The following is a 21,338-nucleotide window of genomic DNA, read 5'->3' as shown; positions in this document are numbered from 1 at the left end:
CTTCACATTTGATATATATTCTCTTGAATCTTTGCAGCTATATATTTTGCAATGCATTCATCACAGAATGAGAGGTTACAGTTTTGGTTGATGAAAATCTCTTGGAATGGTTTTGAATCCATGCAAATAGCACACAAGACTACTTGAAGATCATGAAGATAACTATGATTTTTATTAATCAAGTCTAATTAAATTAGTTTAACATAACAAAAATCAGTTAATTATGACTAGCATTATTTCAAGTTTTATTGTTTAAGTTGATTGAATTTGTTTTATAAAAAAAACTTAAATGTGTAACATTGTTCTTAATTAAATATAGATTCTACCGTTCCTAAAATTTAAATAAAGACAAAAAAGATTTGGATTTAAATTTAGATAACACAAAAAAAATTAGATATATTAATAGTCAACCATGTTTTCTATCTTATTTTTAAAGGTTAGTTATGGATACATTGTTTTTGTTAAGTTTTTTCTTTTATTTTAAAAAATAAAAACTAATTCAAAAAGATAAATCAGATAGTACTATCAATTTAGTTAGATAATATAAATACTTAAAAGAGCATAATTAACAACAAAATCAGCATGCATTACAACTTCACAAAAACTTCTAACTTCTGAAAATAGTAAATCTGCTACTTCCAATCTAAGTAGTTGATTAAATATTAAAATTGCTAGTGATATCTATTTATATACAACCATGGTACTTATTCCATGGCTTTCCACAAACATAGCAGAAGTGATGGCCACACCTACAAAACAAGAAATTTAAAAAATTAAATCAAAATACAATAAAACAAAACTTGAGTAATTCACAAATTAAAATTAATTCAAATAAAAAAGACAGTACTAATTAGATACTATACCGTTAATTAGTCAAGTTCAAATTATGAAATATAAGATTATGCTATTATAAGAAACATGAGCTAAGTTAAAATTTAAATAATAAAACCATAATTAAATCAAGAGTTCAAAACACGCCCCTCCTTCCATTAGCCAATTTTTGATGAATTATATATTTTTTATTTTAAATTCCATTTTTTTAAACTATATCTTAAATTATAAATATTATATCCTAAGACTAGAATATAGAGAGTTACCAAAAAAAAAAAGTTACCAAAAAAAAATATCCTAAGACTAAAGAATCAATTCTAAAAAAAGTCTAAAAAAAATTTAAAAATTTAAAATAATTAATATTAACTAATTAAAAAATTAACTTCCTATACTTATTCTTAAAACAAACAATGCCATTATTTTTCATTAGGAATGCTTAATCAACAAATTACAAACATAAACATAATTAAAAGAAACAGAACCGAAAAAAATTATTAACATTAAAAAATTGTGCCAAAAAAGAGCATTTTCCTAATTAATTAAATCTCTAATCAATAAGATAATAAGACTATGCTGTTATTACAATCAAGCAAGTTCACATTATGAACATCCTTTATCTAATTGTTCATTAGAAATGATATTATAATTAGTCAAGTTTAAATTATAAAGATAAAATTATGATGGTACAAGAAACATGAGCTGAGAAACAGAACCATGATTTTTCATTAAGGAACGATCAATTAATAAATTGTGAACATAAGCATAATTAAAAGAAACAGAGCTATAATCAGAGAAAAGAGAAACATTAACATTATAAGACTGTGCAAAAAAAAAAACTAATTGTTCATTAGAAATAAATTAACCAAACCTGCAAGAAATGTGCGAACATCCCTCATTCTTTTCAACATAGATTCTGCATTTAGAACACCTTCTCCATCTCTTAGCCTTTGCAAGATTCATCACCATAAGATCTTCCTTCTCTCTTTCATTTTCATTCAAACTCATAAACTCACCACATTTCATTCCACCATGCCATGCAACTTTACACTGTGCACAGAACAATCTATGACAATGTGGACACTCGGGACAAGTCACAACTTCATTCCCATCATCATTCACCAACATTGCTGAACAATCCTTGAAAGGGCAATAGAATTTCTTTGATGTTGCAAGAACAAGATTCTCACAAAGTGCATTCTCCCATCTTTCAAACACTTCCTTTGGAATTATTGATATGCAATTCTGAGGCTCCAATATTCCTTTGCATTTTGGTTCAGGACATTTCCTTTACATTGTAACCGCCCTTATTAGACATCTCATTTGTAGTTGTATGTCAACTCCAGAACAGCATTTTCATCTTCTGGGCCATAACCCATGATTGCTATGGTATACTGCCAAAAAGGGAAGAAGAGAAGCCATTAAAATATCAGAGTGAAGCAAACACAGAACAGGTTGATTCAAGAGCAACATTGAACCTTACAACAGCTTAGCATTCAAAAGCACAATAAACATAAATAAGTAATTGATCCAAAAAGAAAATAAGATACAAGACTATAAACCAACATGAAATTGCATAAGATTCGATGGATCGATTAAGATCACCCACTCGAAGCATTAAAGGTTCGTGAGAGAGAACCCTTTCCAGAAGTTCAAATTTATAACCATCAGGATCTTCAATGAATGCAATTATTATTATCTCTTACAATGTCCACTATGCTTGAAATCTAGTAACAAATGAGATGACATCATCATAAAGATTGGCCAAAAGACAATAGAGAGGATAATCAAATTATTAATCAAAACAATCAAATTATTATGCAAAGATGTTTATAAAAATCACAGCACATGGTAGTTGACACAAAAGTTAGGCAAACTTACATCACCAAAATGGCCAAATCCATTTCCAATGTCATAAATCTGAAAGAGAGTTGCACTGCAGCAAGCTCCTAGCGATTTTGGATTGCACAATAAGGATGTTGAACATTTTAAATCAGACAGGTTAATTAGAAGATTAGATAACATGATTTTTCACCAAGACATGAATGCCATGTATGAGATTATTGTATTCCAGTCTTACCAAATTTTGAAGGGGATTCAACAAGGTCATAGAGAGCCTTATAAATATCAAATACAACAATCTTAAGATCAGGAAGTTGCCTTTGGACATTTTTTGCAGCTGAGTTGATTTTCTTGTTAAATCCTTGGGCATCATCATGGAATCCGAACAAGGTTCTTACAGCAAGTAGGCAACCCAATGGTGGAAGGGAAGTCACTCCAATTTTTTATTAATTAAGTCTAATCAAATTAGTCTAATATAACAAAAATCAGTTAGTTATGACTAGCATTATTCCAAGTCTTATTGTTTAACATGAATGAACTTGGTTCATAAAAAAACCTTAAATGTGTAACAATACTCTTATCTAAGATAAATCCTTCCGTTCTTAAAATTTAAATAAAGACAAAAAAGATTTAGCTAACAAATCACTAACAAATTGTAGTCAAGGTTCAATCACTAACAAATTCAACTCAGTGATGATTTTCAACAACAAAAAGATTTAGCTAAGTAATTATTTGAGTAAAACAGCAACAAAATCAAAGTTCAGTAACGATAATTAGGAACCAATTCATCTCAGTGATGAGTCTCAGCAACAAAAAATCTATCTCAGTGATATTTTCAACTACAAATTATGGATGGTTCAGTGATAATCAGTAACAAATTCACGTCGGTGATTATTTTCAGCAACAAAAAGAGTAGTTCAGTGATATTTTCAGCACCAAAATCAAACACAGCAACAAAACAGGAAAGGAAAGAACAGGGGAATTTGTTGGGACTCACCAAATCGGGACTAGCTTCTGGTTGCGCGAAGGAAGCTGACGGCGAGAGTTGCTGACAGCGAGGGGAAGCCCCGGGACCTGCTGCTTCTTCCGCCGGCAACGACGAGCGCAACGAAGGCGCGGGACTGACTGCGAGACGGTGCGAGACAGGGAGAGACGATGACGACCAGTCCCGGGATCTGCTGCTTCTGCCGTCGGTGATGACGATGGCAGGGAAGGCGAGCGAGCGAGACTGAGTGGGAGACCAGAGACCGTGAGAGAGACCGGAGCCGAGAGAGCAACGACGAGCTTGAGTGCCAGTCCGGAGACAGTGAGGGAGACCGGAGACGAGAGAAGGAGAGAGCTGGGTGCGAGAGGAATGAGCCACACCGAGAGAGATGAGAGAGCTCGAGAGCTTCAGTGAAGAGTGTCGTTGAGGGAGGAGAAGGTAGAGTTTAGGATTGCTGAACGACGTCGTATCAGCAATTTAAAAAAAAAATTAAGCATGATCCGGTTTGGTTTATGTGAACCAAACAGAGTTAAACTGAATTTTTAAACCGAGTTTAAAGAATAATTTATTAATTAGTTTTTTAGATACAACCAATTAAAATGTGACGTATCAATAACTTAAAAAAAAAGATGTTTGGAACATTTTTATGGAAGGATTTGAATCCTTTAAAGTTTGAATTTCACTTTAGAGAATAAAGTTTGATCTTTCACCATTTATTTTATAGATGAGACTAAGAATAAATATGAAAGAGAAATTAATCAAAGATAGAAGATCACACTTCACTCTCTAAAGTAAAATTAAAACTTTAGAGGATTCAAATCCTTTATGGGAGTATCCCCATTCGAAGAAGTAGAAAAATATTACTTATCTCTTTTTTAAAAATTATTTTATCACTCCTATTAAAAAAAATTGACTTCAAAATAAAAAAAACCATGACTTATACAAATGAAAAACTATTAAGCTTAAAAAAAAATAAAAAACCCATAAAATTCATAACTCATATATGAAATAAAAAAGCTAAATTCAGAATATTTTCTTGAAAATTGACCATAACCTATGCAAATTCTAATAAACATTCCTACCACGTTTTTTATTCTTCTTTTCTTTGTCGACTATATTTTCATAATCAACATCATCATCATCCGATTCAATTACTATTGTAGCATCTTCTTTGACATCGTTATTCTCTTCATCATCAGCAACATGAATAGGATTCTTGTCTAATTGTTTATCCAAAATTGGAGTGTTACAATCTTTAATCACTTTCTGCCATCTCTTGAACACTTCAAATGGAAGAAGAGAGCAAAAGTATTCAGGTCCATACTTAACCTTGCATTTTGGATCAGGACAAGGCACCATGATGATATTGTCCCTGAGACATGAAGCAACGTATTCATGCATGCAAAACCTACAAAAATTATGGCCACATTTTAGAATCTTAAACATCTCCCACGTTAGCTTGAAATCACAGCATCTTCCACAAAAGGGTAGCTCTACGCCATTCTTCTGTGGTTTCATCATTTCAACTTTTGGATCTTCATTATTAGTATTGTGATTATTGCCGTCAATACTTAATGCCATTCTTGACCTTGATGCGAAAAATTGGAATTAAAAAAATCAACTCAGATTTGTAGAATAGTCACCTCACTCCTCTGTTGTAGATAAAAAATATTGTGAGGAATAAAAAGTGATTCAAGAATTGAAGAAGAGAGAGTGCCTATACAAGAGCTAAACTAAGAATGAAAATAACTCACTTGAGTGATTGTTATGTTATATATATACACATTCATAATCATATTTATTTTCAAAGATATAAGATAGATTTTTACTATCCTAAAATTCAAACAAAGATAAAAAAATTTAGATTTAGATAACACAAAAAAAGATTTAGATAACTGTTTTCTAATTGATTTTTAAAGGATGATTATGAATACATTGTTTCATAAAAAATAAAAACGGTTCAAAAAGATAAAACATATTATTATCAATTAAAAAAAATTTGAATATAAATATATTTTTTAATTAGTTACAAATATCGTTATAAATTTTTAAAATACCGTATAATCAAATAAATTAAATAAACAAGTATAATTTAATAAAAATATAATATTTATTTCATAAAATTTTTAAAAAAAATAAAAATTAAATTAAGACTAATTTAAATAAGTTTATAAATAATTTTTTTAACTTATAAAAAAACAAATTATTAAAATAAATTATTTGCATTTTAATTTTATCTGATTACAATATCTCAAAATTACATACGCAAATACAATTTTTATATTATTATAGAAATCGTGATAAAAGATCACCAAATTAGGTTCATACTTAAATTGCTAGAGAGATACAGTGATTTACGTTTAAACACAATACAATAAAAAAAACTGCGACACCCCTCCAACAATTTTTTAACGAATTCCAAAATACATAAATTGTGATAGGAGTATAGCGGTTTATGCTTGAGTCAGATAAATTAGTTAATTAGTTGATCCATTGAGTCAGATAAGTTAGTTAATTAGTTGATCCATACGAATAAGAAGAGGGAGATACCATGGGAACTTCTGAGGGAGCACGGACTGAAACACGGACTTTTCTTATGGTGGCTTCAGAAGAGGATTGGTCCATGGTGGAGTTGGGTTTCTGGAGCTTGTTGGGAACGGGACTCCAAGCTTGTGATTGTGAATCTGGACTGTCTTCCCTCTCGTTCTTTCCTGATTTCAACTTAGGCATGAGGTGTGCTGGATCGTGTTCTTTCATCGGAAGAAGAATCTGATGCTTGAAGCTTGATCGTTTCCTGAATCAAGCAACTGTCTGGCTTCCCCTCCCCCCTATTACTTTTCCTTCAACAACCTCATCATTATCTACTTGTTATTGTTGCTGTTGTTGCATTAATGTAACCGTATGAGACCATATAATTAACACATAATTATTATTATCACATAATTAATTATCTTAATTAAATGGGAAAAAACTATGTTAGTTAATTAATTAATTACATAAACTTTGGTGACAGAAGGCATATCATCATGGTGAGGAATCTCCTTTTTTTGACAGAGTTGTTGGGCTTAACATGCTGCTGCTCTCTTGTGCCTTGTTCCTGTTATCGGAGAAGAAAAATCAACAACCACCTTGCTGTTACTGTCATCGTTGTTATGATCATCGGCGGGGCGATTAAGAAATTAAAATTTCTAATGATATCTATTTATGTACAACTATGGTACTGATTCCATGGCTTTCCACATACACTACTACATTTCACACATTTAGTAACATTTATCTTTTAACATTTATTAAAATGTTAGTAATTATAATAAAATTAAATATTAAGTAACATTTTTAATAAAATGTTAGTAAATGAGTTTAATTTTTATAAAAAGTTTACAAAAACTGTCACATATTCCTAATTTCATAAATAAAAAAAAATTCTTACTACTCTGAAATCGAATCCGCCATCACTCTCAGTCACATTCTCAGTGCTCTGAATTTTTCAATTTCGCTCTGCCTCCTCAATATCTCAGTTCTCTGAATCTCTCGATCTTGTTCTACCTCCTCAATTTTTTGTTTTGCCTCTTCTCGATCTCTCGCTCTGCCTCGTCGATCTCATGCATGATTCAATCGCAGACTCAATCTCATTCCAGTAAGGTAAGATTTGAAATCATAGGTGATTCTCTTCAAATTCCTAGGGTTTGATTTTCATAGTTGTAGCTGATTCTTCAAATCTCTTCAAATCGGAAGAGTCTGAGTTTAGTAAAAATGAACTAATTCTCTCTTCAAATCTGTAGAAGTTTTAATCCAATTAGCTCCGTGAGAGTTGAATAGCTAATTGATCTTAATGAATTTGTTGACTCGTGATCTAGCAGGTCAAATTAAAGGAGATGTTTAATTTGAGGAGGTAGGAACCCTAAAATTGATTGCGATGGGGCGAGGAAAGATTGGGATTCGAAGGATCGACAATGCAACGAGCCGGCAAGTAACATTTTCGAAGAGAAGGAATTGATTGCTGAAGAAAGGTAAAGAATTATCCATTCTCTCTGATGCTGAAGTTGGATTGATTGTGTTCTACAACACTGGCAAGCTTTATGAATATACAAGCACCAGGTAATTAATTAATTAATTAATTAAAACTATTAATTAAATATCTATAATTACTTAGTCTCCTTCTTTTCTCTTTGATTTGTGGATTGAGTGTGCTTAGTTATTTTATTTATTTGGTGGTTTCCACAGGAACTTCCATTATTGATTTATTTGGTGATTTCAGGATCCAGTGATAGGAATTCCGACTTGGCATCAAAGGCCACAATCTCTTCTAGTAATGTAAGCGCGGACACAATTCAAAATTTGTCTATCAATTAGCTTTTGATACCGAATACTTGAGTTTTGATACAACTTGATGATAAAAAACCTTTAAATTGTATATCTGTGTGATACATACATTTAAGTGTCTTTTGAATGGATGTGCAATACTAGATCTGATTTTTGTGTTGGCTGGGTACATTGTTCAATAGGTATGGGTTTAGTAAAGAAGTTGTTGAATACCCTGGTATGTTTCTCATACCAAAAAGATCTTTAAACTTTTAAGAGAAAAAATATTGTGATTAATTCTTCATTATTTTGTTACTGAGAAATGCAATGTACTTAAGGTGAGTAAAAAAAATATATATTCTGCTAAAGAAGAGGAATATACAAAGAAAATAAGGGAACTGGGCCCATTGACATCAGATGCATTTGAGACGTAAGGCTTTTCTTGATGATCATTTCTTTTTTATTTCAATTTTGGGACATAAATAAAGTTTTATTTTATTTTTTTAATTTTCTTTTAAATGATCAAGAAATCTGCCATATTTTAAATAATGCAGAAGATATGTGCTGTTACAGTCATAGGTTATTTCCTTGCAGTTTGTCGTTATCTCTATAGTTTTGTTTTAGCTAACTTTATTGCACCTTCTTAGGTACAAAAGGAGGAATATCAAAGAATTGCATAAAGCGTTGCACAGGTGCCATGATCAACTGCAGCAGTTCAGTCATGTAAACAAGAAAGCACTTGACTAGTATATAAATTTTACAGAACAACGAGAGGAACTTCAGAAAAGGCAAGCTAAACTTGATGCAGGAGATGAGGTAATTGTCTGGCCTTTTGGTTGAAATGGTTCTTTATAATTCACATTAAGGTGGGTGATTACCTGATAGCTAAATGCTTGATATACATTGCTAGTTCCTGTTCTGCACTATAGCATCTGAAAGATTTGGTACAACTGATCTTTCATGGCATCTGATTGTTGATATTTTTATTTCTCCCTGAAAATGGTGGTGATATTTTGATTTGTCCCTGAAAAAGGTGTTGTTAACCACTTGCATATATATGAAATAACTTTTTCCCCTTTTTATATTTTTGACTGCTTTTATTTTCTTATGGGAGTTGTATTCCAGTACTAAGGTTCATTTTGAATGTGAAACATCCAAACCCAGCTTTTGCATTTTTTTTTGACACTGGTCTATACAGCATCACTAAATTATTTTAGTTCTCTGTCACTGGCATTGAGTAATTGCAGAAAATTAGAGAGCTAATATCTGTACATGATCAACGGAAGGATGAATCAATAGAGCGCACTTTCAAAGGTGTTGCTAGGCATTTTCGAGAAGTGTTTTCTGAACTCGTACCGAGGGGTCATGGTCATCTGGTTATGATGAAGAAGAAGGTTTGTGATTGTTAAATCTTTATCTGGTTTGTGAAAGGATCTTGCTTTCTAGCGTGTTATATAGGATCATGCTTTTATCTCAAAGTGATTTCTTACTTTCTCTTCTGCGGTGCTTGATTATCAATTTTTTATGTGAAATTTGTGAGAACTGAGCTATCTCAATTGAAGTTATTTTTTTCTTTTTTGGTTATTGTAATTGATATTTTGTATCCATTCCTTTCCCTTAGGATGGTGGTCACGATGATGACGAGGATGATGAAGATGGTCCTCGTAAAGCAAACCCATAGGGTAGAGTAGAAAAGTACATTGGAGTGAAAGTGAAGGCAAGTGCATTTCTGCTGTGCCCTTTTTACTTATGATTTAAATGTTTTTTCCAGTTCATTTATTGGTCTAACATTGCAGGCAAGTGTACAATTTTTTTGTTTGATGTGCATCAGGTGAACTTGATTGACTGGTTTGAGGGAATAGTAATAAGTCGTCGCAGCGATGAGCTAGTCAAACGGATAAATACATTTTTCTAGGATTAATATAAGGACTAAGTTCTTTATGTACATAGTATACTTTTTCTTTTCTTTTTTATATGGAATGTTTATAAAGTTTAAGTGTTATAAGTATTTTTTTTTTTCTATTTTATTTACATCATAAAGCAAATTTGTACAATGATTATTGATTAATGAAAGTGGCTATAAAAATTTCATTTTGTGAATTTGTGAATTTAATGAAATATTTCATGTTAGTAATTAATTTTAGTATATTTATATTATATATAATATAAAATAAAAAATAAAAAATAGTATAATATAACTAAAAAAATGTTACTAAAGATCTTTTGTAACATTTTTTAAGTGTTACAAAAAATATCTATGGTAATATTTTTTGAAGTGTTACAAAAAATATTTATGGTAACATTTTTCTAAATGTTACATAAAATATCTATTGTAACATTTTTTAAGTGTTACAAAAAATATCTATGGTAACATTTTTCTAACTGATACAAAATATATCTATCGTAACATTTTTTTAAGTGTTACTAAGAAAGGTTTATTGTAACATTTCTCATAATATTACTATAAAAGATCTATTGTAACATTTTTATTAAATGTTATTAAATCTTTAGAATAATGTTAGTGAAACTATTTAGTAACATAGGGTATATTTAACATTTGTTAAAATGTTACTAATATACATAGCTAACATTTTAATATGATTTGGTAACATTTTTTAAATGTTAGTAAAAGTCAATTATCTAGTAGTGACAAGCATAGCAGAAGCGATGGCCACACCTACAAAACAAGAAATTAAAAAAAATTAAATCAAAATATAATAAAATAAAATTAGAGTAATTTGCACATTAAAATTAATTCAAATAAAAAAGATAGTACTAATTAGATTCTATATTGTTAATTAGTCAAGTTCAAATTATAAAATATAAGATTACGGTGTTATAAGAAATATAAGCTAAGTTCAAATCTAAATAATAAAACCGTAATTAATCAAGAGTTCAACTAGTAATTAGCTCCCAAAAAAAAAATAGCCATTTTTTTATGAATTATATATTAACTTTAAATTTCATTTTTTTAGACTAAATCATAAATTATAAATCTTATATCCTAAGACTAAAGAATAAATCCTAAAAAAAAAAACTTAAAACATAATTTAACCATATAAAATAATTAACATTAACTAACTAAAAAAATTAACTTCCTATACTTATTCTTAAAACAAACGCCATCATATTTTATTAGGAATGCTCAATCAACAAATTTTGAACATAAACATAACTAAAAGAAATAGAACTGAGAAAAGAGTAACATTAACATTATAAGATTGTGCCAAAAAAAAGAGACTAATTATTGATTAGAAATTAATTAACCAAACCTGCAAGAAATGTGTGAACATCCCTAATTTTTTTTAACATAGATTCTGCATTTAGAACACCTTCTCCATCTCTTAGCCTCTTCAAGATTCATCACCATAAGATCTTCCTTCTCTCTTTCATTTTCATTCAAACCCATAAACTCACCACATTCCATTCCACCATGCCATGCAACTTTACACTGTGCACAGAACAATCTATGACAATTTGGACACTCAAAACAAGTCACAACTTCATTCCCATCATCATTCACCAACATTGTTGAACAATCCTTGAAAGAGCAATAGAATTTCCTTGATGTTGCAAGAACAAGATTCTCACAAAATGCATTCTCCCATCTTTCAAACACTTCCTTTGGAATTATTGACATGCAATTCTGAGGCTCCAATATTCCTCTGCATTTTGGTTCAGGACACTTCATATTTGATATATATTCTCTTGAATCTTTGCAGCTACATATTTTGCAATGCATTCATCATAGAATGAGTGGTTACAGTTTTGGTTGATGAAAATCTCTTGGAATGGTTTTGACTTTTGAATCCATGCAAATAGCACACAAGACTACTTGAAGATCATGAAGATAACTATGATTTTTATTAATCAAATTTAATTAAATTAATCTAACATAATAAAAATCAGTTAATTATGACTAGCATTATTTCAAGTTTTATTGTTTAAGTTGATTGAACTTGTTTTATAAAAAAAACTTAAATGTGTAACATTACTCTTAACTAAATATAGATTCTGCCGTTCCTAAAATTTAAATAAAGACAAGAAAGATTTAGATTTAAATTTAGATAACACAAAAAAATTAGATATATTAATAGTCAACCATGTTTTCTATCTGATTTTTAAAGGTTAGTTATGGATACATTGTTTCCGTTAAGTTTTTTCTTTTATTTAAAAAATAAAAATTAATTCAAAAAGATAAAAGAGATAGACTATCAATTTAAAGGAGAAAATATTTAAATATAAGAGAAAAGGATAAATCGATTATTGATTTTTTGGTTTGCGGACTTTTAAATTTCTAATGATATAAAAATATATTTAAGTCTCTAACTTCTTCAAAATCTGGACACATTCATGTTGAGTCTAATTTGTCCCATTTTAAAACTCTCACACATGTACATCCGTATCGATCAAGTCATACAACGGGAGTCACGTTTGATTTTTTCGTTAGGTCCGACAGACCTAAGTGAACATGAGAGATCCATATGTCCAGATTTTGAAAAGATCAGGACTTAAATGTATTTTCAAATTTTAGAGAACTTAAATGTCTGCATATTAAAAGGTCAAAGATTTATTTATCCTTTTTTCTAAATATAAATATATCTTATTAATTAGTTACAAATATCTTAATCAAATTTTAAAGAATAATACTATATATCCAAGTCTTTTTTATGAACTAAGAGTTCGTACTAGTTTGGATTGACTTTTTTAGTGAAAAAGTATTTTTTTAATAAAGTACTTTTATTCAATTTAAAACATATTTGCATACATCTTTTAAAAAAAATACTTTTATTAAAAAAAGTAAAAGTAAAAACGTTTTTAATACTTAAAAACTCTTTTTAAAAAGTCTATCCAAATGTGAAATAATTTTTGTCGGTTAAAAAAGATCTTTTTTAAAAATTAAAAAAAGAAAGTACTTCTTTCAAAAGTCAATTCAAACTGACCCTTTATTTGAGAAGTAACAAAAGCTATTTTTCTTACTTTTAAAATATAAAAAGTCAGATTACGTGTGTTTAGTACCATTTTTAAAAAATGCTTTTGACTTTTAAAAAAGTTAATTCAATATATTTTAAGAAGTATAAAAATATGGCTTCTTTCATTTTTAAAAGTTATTTTATCACTCTTATACAAAGAAATATTTGGCCTCAAAATAAAAGAGACCATGCCTATGCAAATGAAAAACAATACTAAGCTTATAAAAAAATAAAAAAACTCTAAAATTCATAATTCAAATATGAAGTTAAAAAAGCTAAATTCAAAATATCTTTTTAAAAATTGATTATGGCCTATGCAAATTCTAATAAACATTCTTACCACGATTTTTATTCTATTTTCTTTTATATTTTCATAATCAACATCATCATTATTTGATTCAATCACCATTATAGCATCTTTGACATCCCTATTCTCTTCATCATCATCAACATGAATAGGGTTCTTATTCAATTGTTTATCTAAAATTGGAGTATTACAAGTTTTGATCACTTTCTGTCATCTCTTAAACACTTCAAGTGGAAGAAGAGAACAAAAGTGTTCAGGTCCATACTCAACCTTGCATTTTGAATCATGGTAAGACACAATGACAATATTGTCCCTGAGACATGAAGCAACGCACATCTCCCACAATGGCTTAAAATCACAGTACCTTCCACAAAAAAGTAGCTCTATGCCATTCTTACGTGGTTTCATAATCTTAACCTTTGGATCTTCATTGTTAATATTGATTATTGCCATCAATACTTAATGTCATCTTGACTTTCATGCAAAAATTTGGAATTAAAGAAGTGATTAAAGAAAACAACTCAAGTTTATGGAGAATTTGGATCCTTTAAATTTTGAATTTAACTTTAGAGGGTAAAATATAATCTATCACCATTTATTTTATAGGTGAGATCAAGAGAATATATAAAAAAAAAAATATTCAATGGTTAAGAGATCAAGGATTCAAAATCGTTTATCGAATAGTCACCTCACTTGTTTGAGGCGAAAAAAGGATAAAAAAAAAGTGATTCAAGAATTGAAGAAAAAGTGACTATACAAGAACTAAACTAAGAAATAAAATAACCTAAATAATTGTTATGTGATATATATACACATCAATCATATTTATTATCTAAGATAGATTCTACTGGTTCTAAAATTTAAGTAAAGATAAGAAATGTTTAGATTTAGATTAAAAAAAAAGATTAGATATATTAATAGTCAACAATGTTTGGTAACTAATTTTTAAAGGTTCCGGATCCAATGTTCCAGTTAAGGTTTTTTTTTTTCTTTTCAAAAAAACTTATTCAAAAACATAAAACAGATTATATTATTAATTTAAAAGAAAAAAACTTTAAATATAAATATATCTTATTAATTAGTTACAAATATCTTAATCAAAATTTAAAATACCATATCAAAAAAATAAATTAAATAACCAAATATGATATATCTGGTGAGATTTAAAAATGACAGAGTCAAATTAGTTAGATAATATAAGTACTTAAAAGAGCATAATTAACAACAAAATCAGTATGCATTACAACTTCACAAAAACTTCTAACTTCTGAAAATAGTAAAACTGTCACTTGTAATCTAAGTAGTTGATGAACTATTAAAATTCTTAGTGATATCTATTTATGTACAACCATGGTACTGATTCCATGGCTTTCTACAAGCATAACAGAATTGATGGCCACACCTACAAAACAAGATATTTAAAAAATTAAATCAAAATATAATAAGATAAAACTTGAGTAATTTGCAAATTAAAATTAATTCAAATAAAAAAGACAGTACTAATTAGATATTATATTCTTAATTAGTCAAGTTCAAATTATGAAATATAAGATTATGCTGTTATAAAAAAACATGAACTAAGTTCAAATCTAAATAATAAAACCGTAATTATACTGTTTTATAAATTATATACTTTTAACTTTAAATTTTTTGGAACTAAATCTTAAATTATAAATCTTATATCCTAAGACTAAAGAATAAATTCTAAAAAAAAAGTTTAAAAAATAATTTAAATGTTAAAATAACAAATATCAACTAAATTAAAAAATTAACTTCTTATACTTATTCTTAAAACAAACAACGCCATTATTTTTCATTAGGAATGCTCAATCAACAAATTATAAACATAAACATAACTAAAAGTGCAACATTAACATTATAAGATTGTGCCAAAAAAAGATTAATTGTTCATTAGAAATAAATTAACCAAACCTGCAAGAAATGTGTGAACATCCCTGATTTTTTTCAACATAGAATCTGCATTTAGAACACCTTCTCCATCTCTTATCCTTTGCAAGATTCATCACCATAAGATCTTCCTTCTCTCTTTCATTTTCATTCAAACTCATAAACTCACCACATTCCATTCCACCATGCCATGGAACTTTACACTGTGCACAGAACAATCTATGACAATTTGGACACTCAGAACAAGTCACAACTTCACTCCCATCATCATTCACCAACATTGCTGAACAATCCTTGAAAGGGCAATAGAATTTCTTTGATGTTGCAAGAACCAGATTCTCACAAAGTGCATTCTCCCATCTTTCAAACACTTCCTTTGGAATTATTGACATGCAATTCTGAGGCTCCATGATTTCTCTGCATTTTGGTTCAGGACACTTCACATGTGATATATTCTCTTGAATCTTTGCAGCTACATATTTTGCAATGCATTCATCACAGAATGAGTGGTTGCAGTTTTGGTTGATGAAAATCTCTTTGGATGGTTTTGAATCCATGCAAATAGCACACAAGACTACTTGATCATCACGAAGATAATGATGACGATGATGAGATTGATGAGTAGAAGATTCAGAATGAACCTCTTTGAGTTTTCTCTTGAGGCTTATAGCAGAAGAATATAGAGCCTCTTGTAAATGTAGTTCCTCTGCATATTTCTCATCATTGATTGGGAATAATTCTTCAGAATCAAAGAGGGCTGAAAAGTAGAAATCATCAACTAAGAGTAGTGAATCATCTACATCAGAAAAAGACTTTGAGAGAGAAGAAGAAGAAGAAGAAGAAGAACTTCCCTCCATGATTTTGATATGCTTATCACGTGTTTCAATATGATATATCAATACCAAAATTGTGGTGATTTTAATACTTTAATTGCTACATTTACAGTTACAACTTACAAAATATAATAATGGCAATCTAGGAAACGTAATCAGTCTTCTCCAGGTTCTCAAGGCCATGAATGGCTCATAACACGAAAAGATCAAATATTGGTACTAATGGCAGCATTAATTAACGAACTTTTCAGTTCTTCTTCCACTCTGCTTTTTAAACTAATGGATGACTACTGCTACTTGTGATCATACTATTATAGTGATAGCTAAAAAAAACGAGTTTTTAAATTGGTACCCTCGTACTGAAATTACATTTAGGTATTCACTACTTCTAAATAGTCTTTCTTTTAAAATGTTTTCTAATAATTAAAATTTAACACATATAATCGATTAAATTGTATTATTTTTGTCAAAATTAGGCAAGTTAAATTAATTTAATCAAAAAATAGTGAATCAAATCTTGAACCGGTCTAAATTAATATTATTTTTTATAAAATATGACTAAAATATTCATATTTTATATATATAAATTTTAAAAACTCTAAATCCTAACCCTATAGAATTTAGAGTTTTCAAAATTAATATATATAATATGAGTATTTTAATCATTTTCTATAATAAAGGTATTGTAGTCATCTTTTATAAAAAATAATATTAATTTATATCAGTTCAAGATTTAATTCACTATTTTTTCGATCAAATTAATTTGTCTGGCCTAATTTTAACAAAAGTAATATAGTTTAATTAATTATATGTATTAAACTTTAATTACTAAAAAACATCTTAAAAAAAAGACATTTTAATTGTCTTTATCTTGACTCCCTTGCATTTATATAAGATGGGATGTTCTCAAATTTTTTTATTCAATTATTTAGTAAAGTGTAATTTTTATCATTTAATATATATATATATATATATATATACTTTTTTATTTAAATAAATTAATAAATGTTTTATTTATTGAAAATACGTCATCTACTCTTATCTTATTTACACTGTAAACGAGATATTTTTTAACGTATCTCGTTTACTTTACGAGAGATATAGAAATTGAAAAAATACACATATTTCTATGTATTTGTAAATATAAAATATATTTTTTGAAAATAATAAAAAATATTAATAATTTAAATTGGACCAAACTCTTAAAAATGGAACATTTCAAATAAGAGTTAATAGTCAAAATCGTCCCTGAAAGATACTCCAATCTCCATTTTCGTCCTTGAAAGATAAAATTAATCAAAAGTGTACCCGAAAGTTACTCACGTTGATCGAGTTTGTCCTTCCGTCATCTCAGTTGCTGATGTGTCTAACGTTTGCTAAGCTGGAACGTTAAGTGCCAGCGTGGCAGAGAGCAAAACGACGTAGTGTCAATCCTCCACCCCCAAATCAATGGAACGACGTCGTTTATGGTCCAGAGTGGGATATTCAAATGTTCTTCCCATCACTCCTCTCATAACAACCCTATTGAACTTTTGCTCCAAAACCCCTCGTCTTCTCTCTACTTTGGGATTTTATGCCCAAAGATAGTTGCCTTTGATCAGAACCTCGTTGTGTGATTAACGATTTCTGTGCGTATCGAGGCTTGTGGGGGAGTTGGCGCTACTACATTGGAAAGTTGGAGGAGCTCACGGAGGACTTACGCTGTTGGAAGAAGGAACAGTAACTGCCATAGGGTAAGATTCAATTTTTTTGACAGTTTCTGTTGATTTTGCAATGTTGGTGTGCGTTGGTTTATGTTGACGTAGTTCTAAGAACCATCTAGTGAGACTAGGGTTCGGATTAGGAAGAACATGTTCTGTATGCGGTTGCTGTTAGGGGTTTCTTGGTCATTATGCCGTGGGTTATTCTGGTGTTTGGTCTTAATCGAGGCTTTGCGATGATTATGATTATGTTGTTTGCTGTGTGTTTACATGCAGTTATAAGACTGAAGTTGTTTCAGATTTTGTTGTTGACTAAATTTATTTTATTTTTGCACTTGTAGATGGAAGGTCCTCCTATGACGTTTGTATTTCACCATGGTGGGAAGTTTAAGAAGAATGATGGTGAAAATCTGTACTATGAACCGGATCACACAGAGGTGTTAATGGGAGTTGAAGGTGACACACTTGATGTGTTCTTTGTGAAGGGTTACTATAAGAAACTGGAATATGCTGAGGCTAGGGAATGTTGGTGGAAATCCCCAGGAGTTTCCCTTGAATCTGGGCTGAGGAGGCTGGCCACAAATCATGATTTGATTGCAATGGTCAAGGATTGCAGGAGGAACTTTAATTTGATCAACCTGTATTTCGAGCATGGTGTTTCAGAGCCATTTGTGGTTGGTGAGCAGGAAGAAGATGTGCTAAAAATTAAGCCAACCCAAATCAAGAGACATCACTCTCAACCCACCAAGTTACCATCCCACCCAAAAGTATGCTTTGAATCCACAAAGGCCTCAGCTGATGGTAGCAGATTATCCTCTCAGCCTTCAAAGTTGCCTTCTCAAAAAAAGTACTAGGAGATGATGAATATAGCAGTGCAGTGATGATGGTGTGAACTCTACAAGGGTGAACAAAAAAAGTGAGGTCAAAGAGAAGCACAAGCCTGTTAAGACCAGATTAGTAGAAAAAGAAATAGAGACTGACGATTCGAGCTATGAAGCTTCTAAGGATGAGGATGAATGTGATTCAGGTATTTGACTAACTCAATTGATATATGCTGGTGATTTCATTTTGGTAACATGACTAATTACATTGTGGTTTTGATTTGGCAGACCTAGAAGATAATGATGTTGATGATGGTGATTTGGATCTCAACTCATGGCACTCAGAGGACTCAGGCCAGGAATTAGACTCTGATGAGGAATCACCGACCGTCTATCCTCAGTATAATGACAAGGAAAAGTTCGAGGACCTCAAATTTGAGGTTAGTATGATATTCAAATCAAAGGAACATTTTATGCATGCAACTAGGGACTACACAATCCAGTTGGGTAGAAACATATTGTTTACAAAGAATGACAAGTTTGGGTTAGGGCTATGTGTAAGGCTGAGGGCTGTCCTTGGATAGTATACTGTGCACGTAGTAAGCAAGACGGGTCCTGGTAGATTAAAACCCTAGTTGACAACCATATCTGTCCTAGAAGGTGAAAAAACAGGGCAGCCACCCAACAGTGGATACTGAGCAAACTTGTTCCAAAACTTAGGAAGCACCCTACCATGAGACATCGTGAAGTGTATGAGTGGTTTGTCAGGAAGTGTAATGTAAACCTCAATAGCACCTACATCACTAGAGCATTGAAAGCTGCTAGGAAAGTGGTAAAGGGAGATGAAGTTGCCCAGTATGGGTTAGTCTGGGACTATGCTAATGAATTACTGACAAGTAATCCTGGGTCTACAGTTCAAGTTGGTGTAATCCCGATGCCAGAGGATCCTCCTCAATTTGAGAGGTTTTATGTGTGTCTTGATGCGTGTAAAAAAGGTTTTAAGACTGGGTGTAGACCGATGATTGGATTGGATGGGGCTTTTCTTAAGACCCTGCACGGTGGGCAAATATTGACTGCGTGTGCCCAGGATGCCAATAATCACATCTTTGTCCTTGCCTATGCAATTGTAGATGTGAAAAATAAAGACAACTAGAAATGGTTTCTGGACCTGTTGCAGTCAGACCTTGGCAATACAATGATAACAAGTTGTGCATCATTTTAGACATGCAGAAGGTGAGAACCATTTTCATACTCATATTCATAGTTTTGGGTTTTATTTGATTTAATGAGATATACTAGTAGGACTAAATTGATTTAATGATCATCTTTAAGGGATTGATATGATTAACACTCTTTTCGGGTTTGTCTGTTTTGGTCAGGGACTTATTCCAGCAGTGAAGGAAGTCATGCCTAGTGCCCAGCACAGATTCTGTGTGTGGCATCTGTGGCGGAATTTTTCAAAACAATGGGGTAGTACAGAGTTGAAAGACCTGGTATGGGAGTGTGCTAGATCAAGAACACGGAATGAGTTCAAGGGGAACATGAAGAGAGTTAAGGTCATCAATGAGCAGGCTTGGCAGTATCTTGAAAAGTGGCCAAAGGAAGCTTGGACGAAGGCATACTTCAGTGAGGATCCCAAGATTGACAACATTTGCAACAATGCTTGCGAATCATTCAATGCTAAAATCAAGCATGAAAGGACCAAGTCTATTTTGACTTTGGCTGAAGAGGTGAGAAGAATAATCACGAAGAGCATGGTCGATAACAAACTCAAGTTGAGCACTTATCAAGAAATTTTATCCCCGGTTCAGCAAAGCAAACTAGAAGCAATGACAAAGATATCTAGTCACTGGGCTCCCCAATGGTGTCGGGATGATAAAAAGGAGTTGTTTGAAGTTCATGGCTGGCCCACAAACATGATGGTGGACTTGGAAAAGCACACTTGCAGCTGTAGGTTCTGGCAACTCACAGGTAAATCAACTAAACCCTTTCACTCCTTTCCTTAGCCTCACTTAGTCAGAGTTGTTTTTAATTTTATCATTACATTTGTATGTACTGGCCACAGGGATGCCATGTATACATGCAATTTCAGCCATTCAGGATAAAAATGGTAAGAGGACTGAGGAGTATTGCCATGAATGGTTGACAATGAAGGCGTATAAAAGGAAATACTGTTTCAATGTTAACCCAGTGAAAGGACAAGATCTGTGGGAGAAAACATCGTCACCTGCCCCTGTCCCACCCCCAATTAAGCCAAAACCTGGTAGGCCTATCAAGAAGAGGAGAAAAGATAAGGGAGAGTAGCCAGTTGGGTCAAGCACCAAGATGAAGAGGAAGTACAACCCAATCAGGTGCATGTATTGTGGTGAAGTTGGACACAACAAGAGAAGTTGTGCAAAGAAGAAAAAAAAGGATGTTGAGGAACAAGCTAGGCAAATGCAACTTCAGCTTGCCCTTGTTAAAGAGCCTGCTTCCCTTACAGATGAGGCAAACACCAACAATGAAGTTCAATCCCATTCTCCCCCTCCTCCACCAGTCCAGCCACAACCTGATATGGAAGTCAGCCAACCAGAAGGAACCCCACCAATGCAAGATACCCAACTGCCTGTTCAAGACCTTCAGGTTATTTTCTTATTTCTTTATCTTCTGGACAAATTGTATTTATTTACTTGAAAATTAATGGTTCTGCAACTGGCCTATGCAGGGTGCAAAGAGAGGCAGGCCACCCAAATTGCATGTCATCAAAAGCAAGACAAGATTGAATGCCTCCACGAAGTCACCTGTGGCCATATCTGCTGAGACATTGAAAGGAACAACTTCTGCAACTGCAAAAAAGATA

The 21,338-nt window shown here is 31.3% G+C and overlaps 2 protein-coding genes and 1 long non-coding RNA gene across 5 annotated transcripts; 2 read left to right on the top strand and 1 right to left on the bottom strand.

Annotated features, from left to right (window-relative positions):
• Nucleotides 1-517: 517 nt before the first annotated feature.
• LOC114924886 (uncharacterized) lies at nt 518-5,236 on the bottom strand. The gene is made up of 6 exons (XM_029291013.2): nt 4,787-5,236; nt 4,587-4,591; nt 3,668-4,109; nt 2,710-2,777; nt 1,700-2,222; nt 518-749 (listed from the first exon to the last, which is right to left on the bottom strand). Exons 1-5 carry the CDS (start codon nt 5,234-5,236, stop codon nt 2,213-2,215), a joined length of 975 nt encoding a protein of 324 aa, XP_029146846.2. The 3' UTR covers nt 518-749; nt 1,700-2,212.
• Nucleotides 5,237-6,886: 1,650 nt separating this feature from the next.
• On the top strand, nt 6,887-10,057 carry LOC112726680 (uncharacterized). Of its 3 annotated transcripts, none has more exons than XR_011868247.1 (7): nt 6,887-7,297; nt 7,516-7,753; nt 7,914-7,969; nt 8,605-8,773; nt 9,205-9,351; nt 9,579-9,674; nt 9,789-10,057. It is a non-coding gene; the product is annotated as an uncharacterized lncRNA (long non-coding RNA). The 3 variants fall into 3 exon arrangements; XR_011868248.1 differs by having other exon boundaries at nt 9,175-9,351; XR_011868249.1 differs by having other exon boundaries at nt 7,058-7,297; nt 7,513-7,753.
• Nucleotides 10,058-19,654: 9,597 nt separating this feature from the next.
• On the top strand, nt 19,655-20,803 carry LOC112729602 (uncharacterized). Its single transcript, XM_025779770.1, has 3 exons — nt 19,655-19,732; nt 19,879-20,470; nt 20,565-20,803. The coding sequence occupies exons 1-3, from the start codon at nt 19,655-19,657 to the stop codon at nt 20,801-20,803; spliced, it is 909 nt and encodes a 302-aa protein (XP_025635555.1).
• The last annotated feature ends 535 nt before the right edge of the window (nt 20,804-21,338 follow it).

The sequence above is a fragment of the Arachis hypogaea genome, chromosome 12, assembly GCF_003086295.3.
Source record: "Arachis hypogaea cultivar Tifrunner chromosome 12, arahy.Tifrunner.gnm2.J5K5, whole genome shotgun sequence".
Classification (NCBI taxonomy): domain Eukaryota; kingdom Viridiplantae; phylum Streptophyta; class Magnoliopsida; order Fabales; family Fabaceae; genus Arachis; species Arachis hypogaea.
Note: the sequence above shows the minus strand (reverse complement) of the source record. Positions and strands in the feature narration are given on the sequence as shown.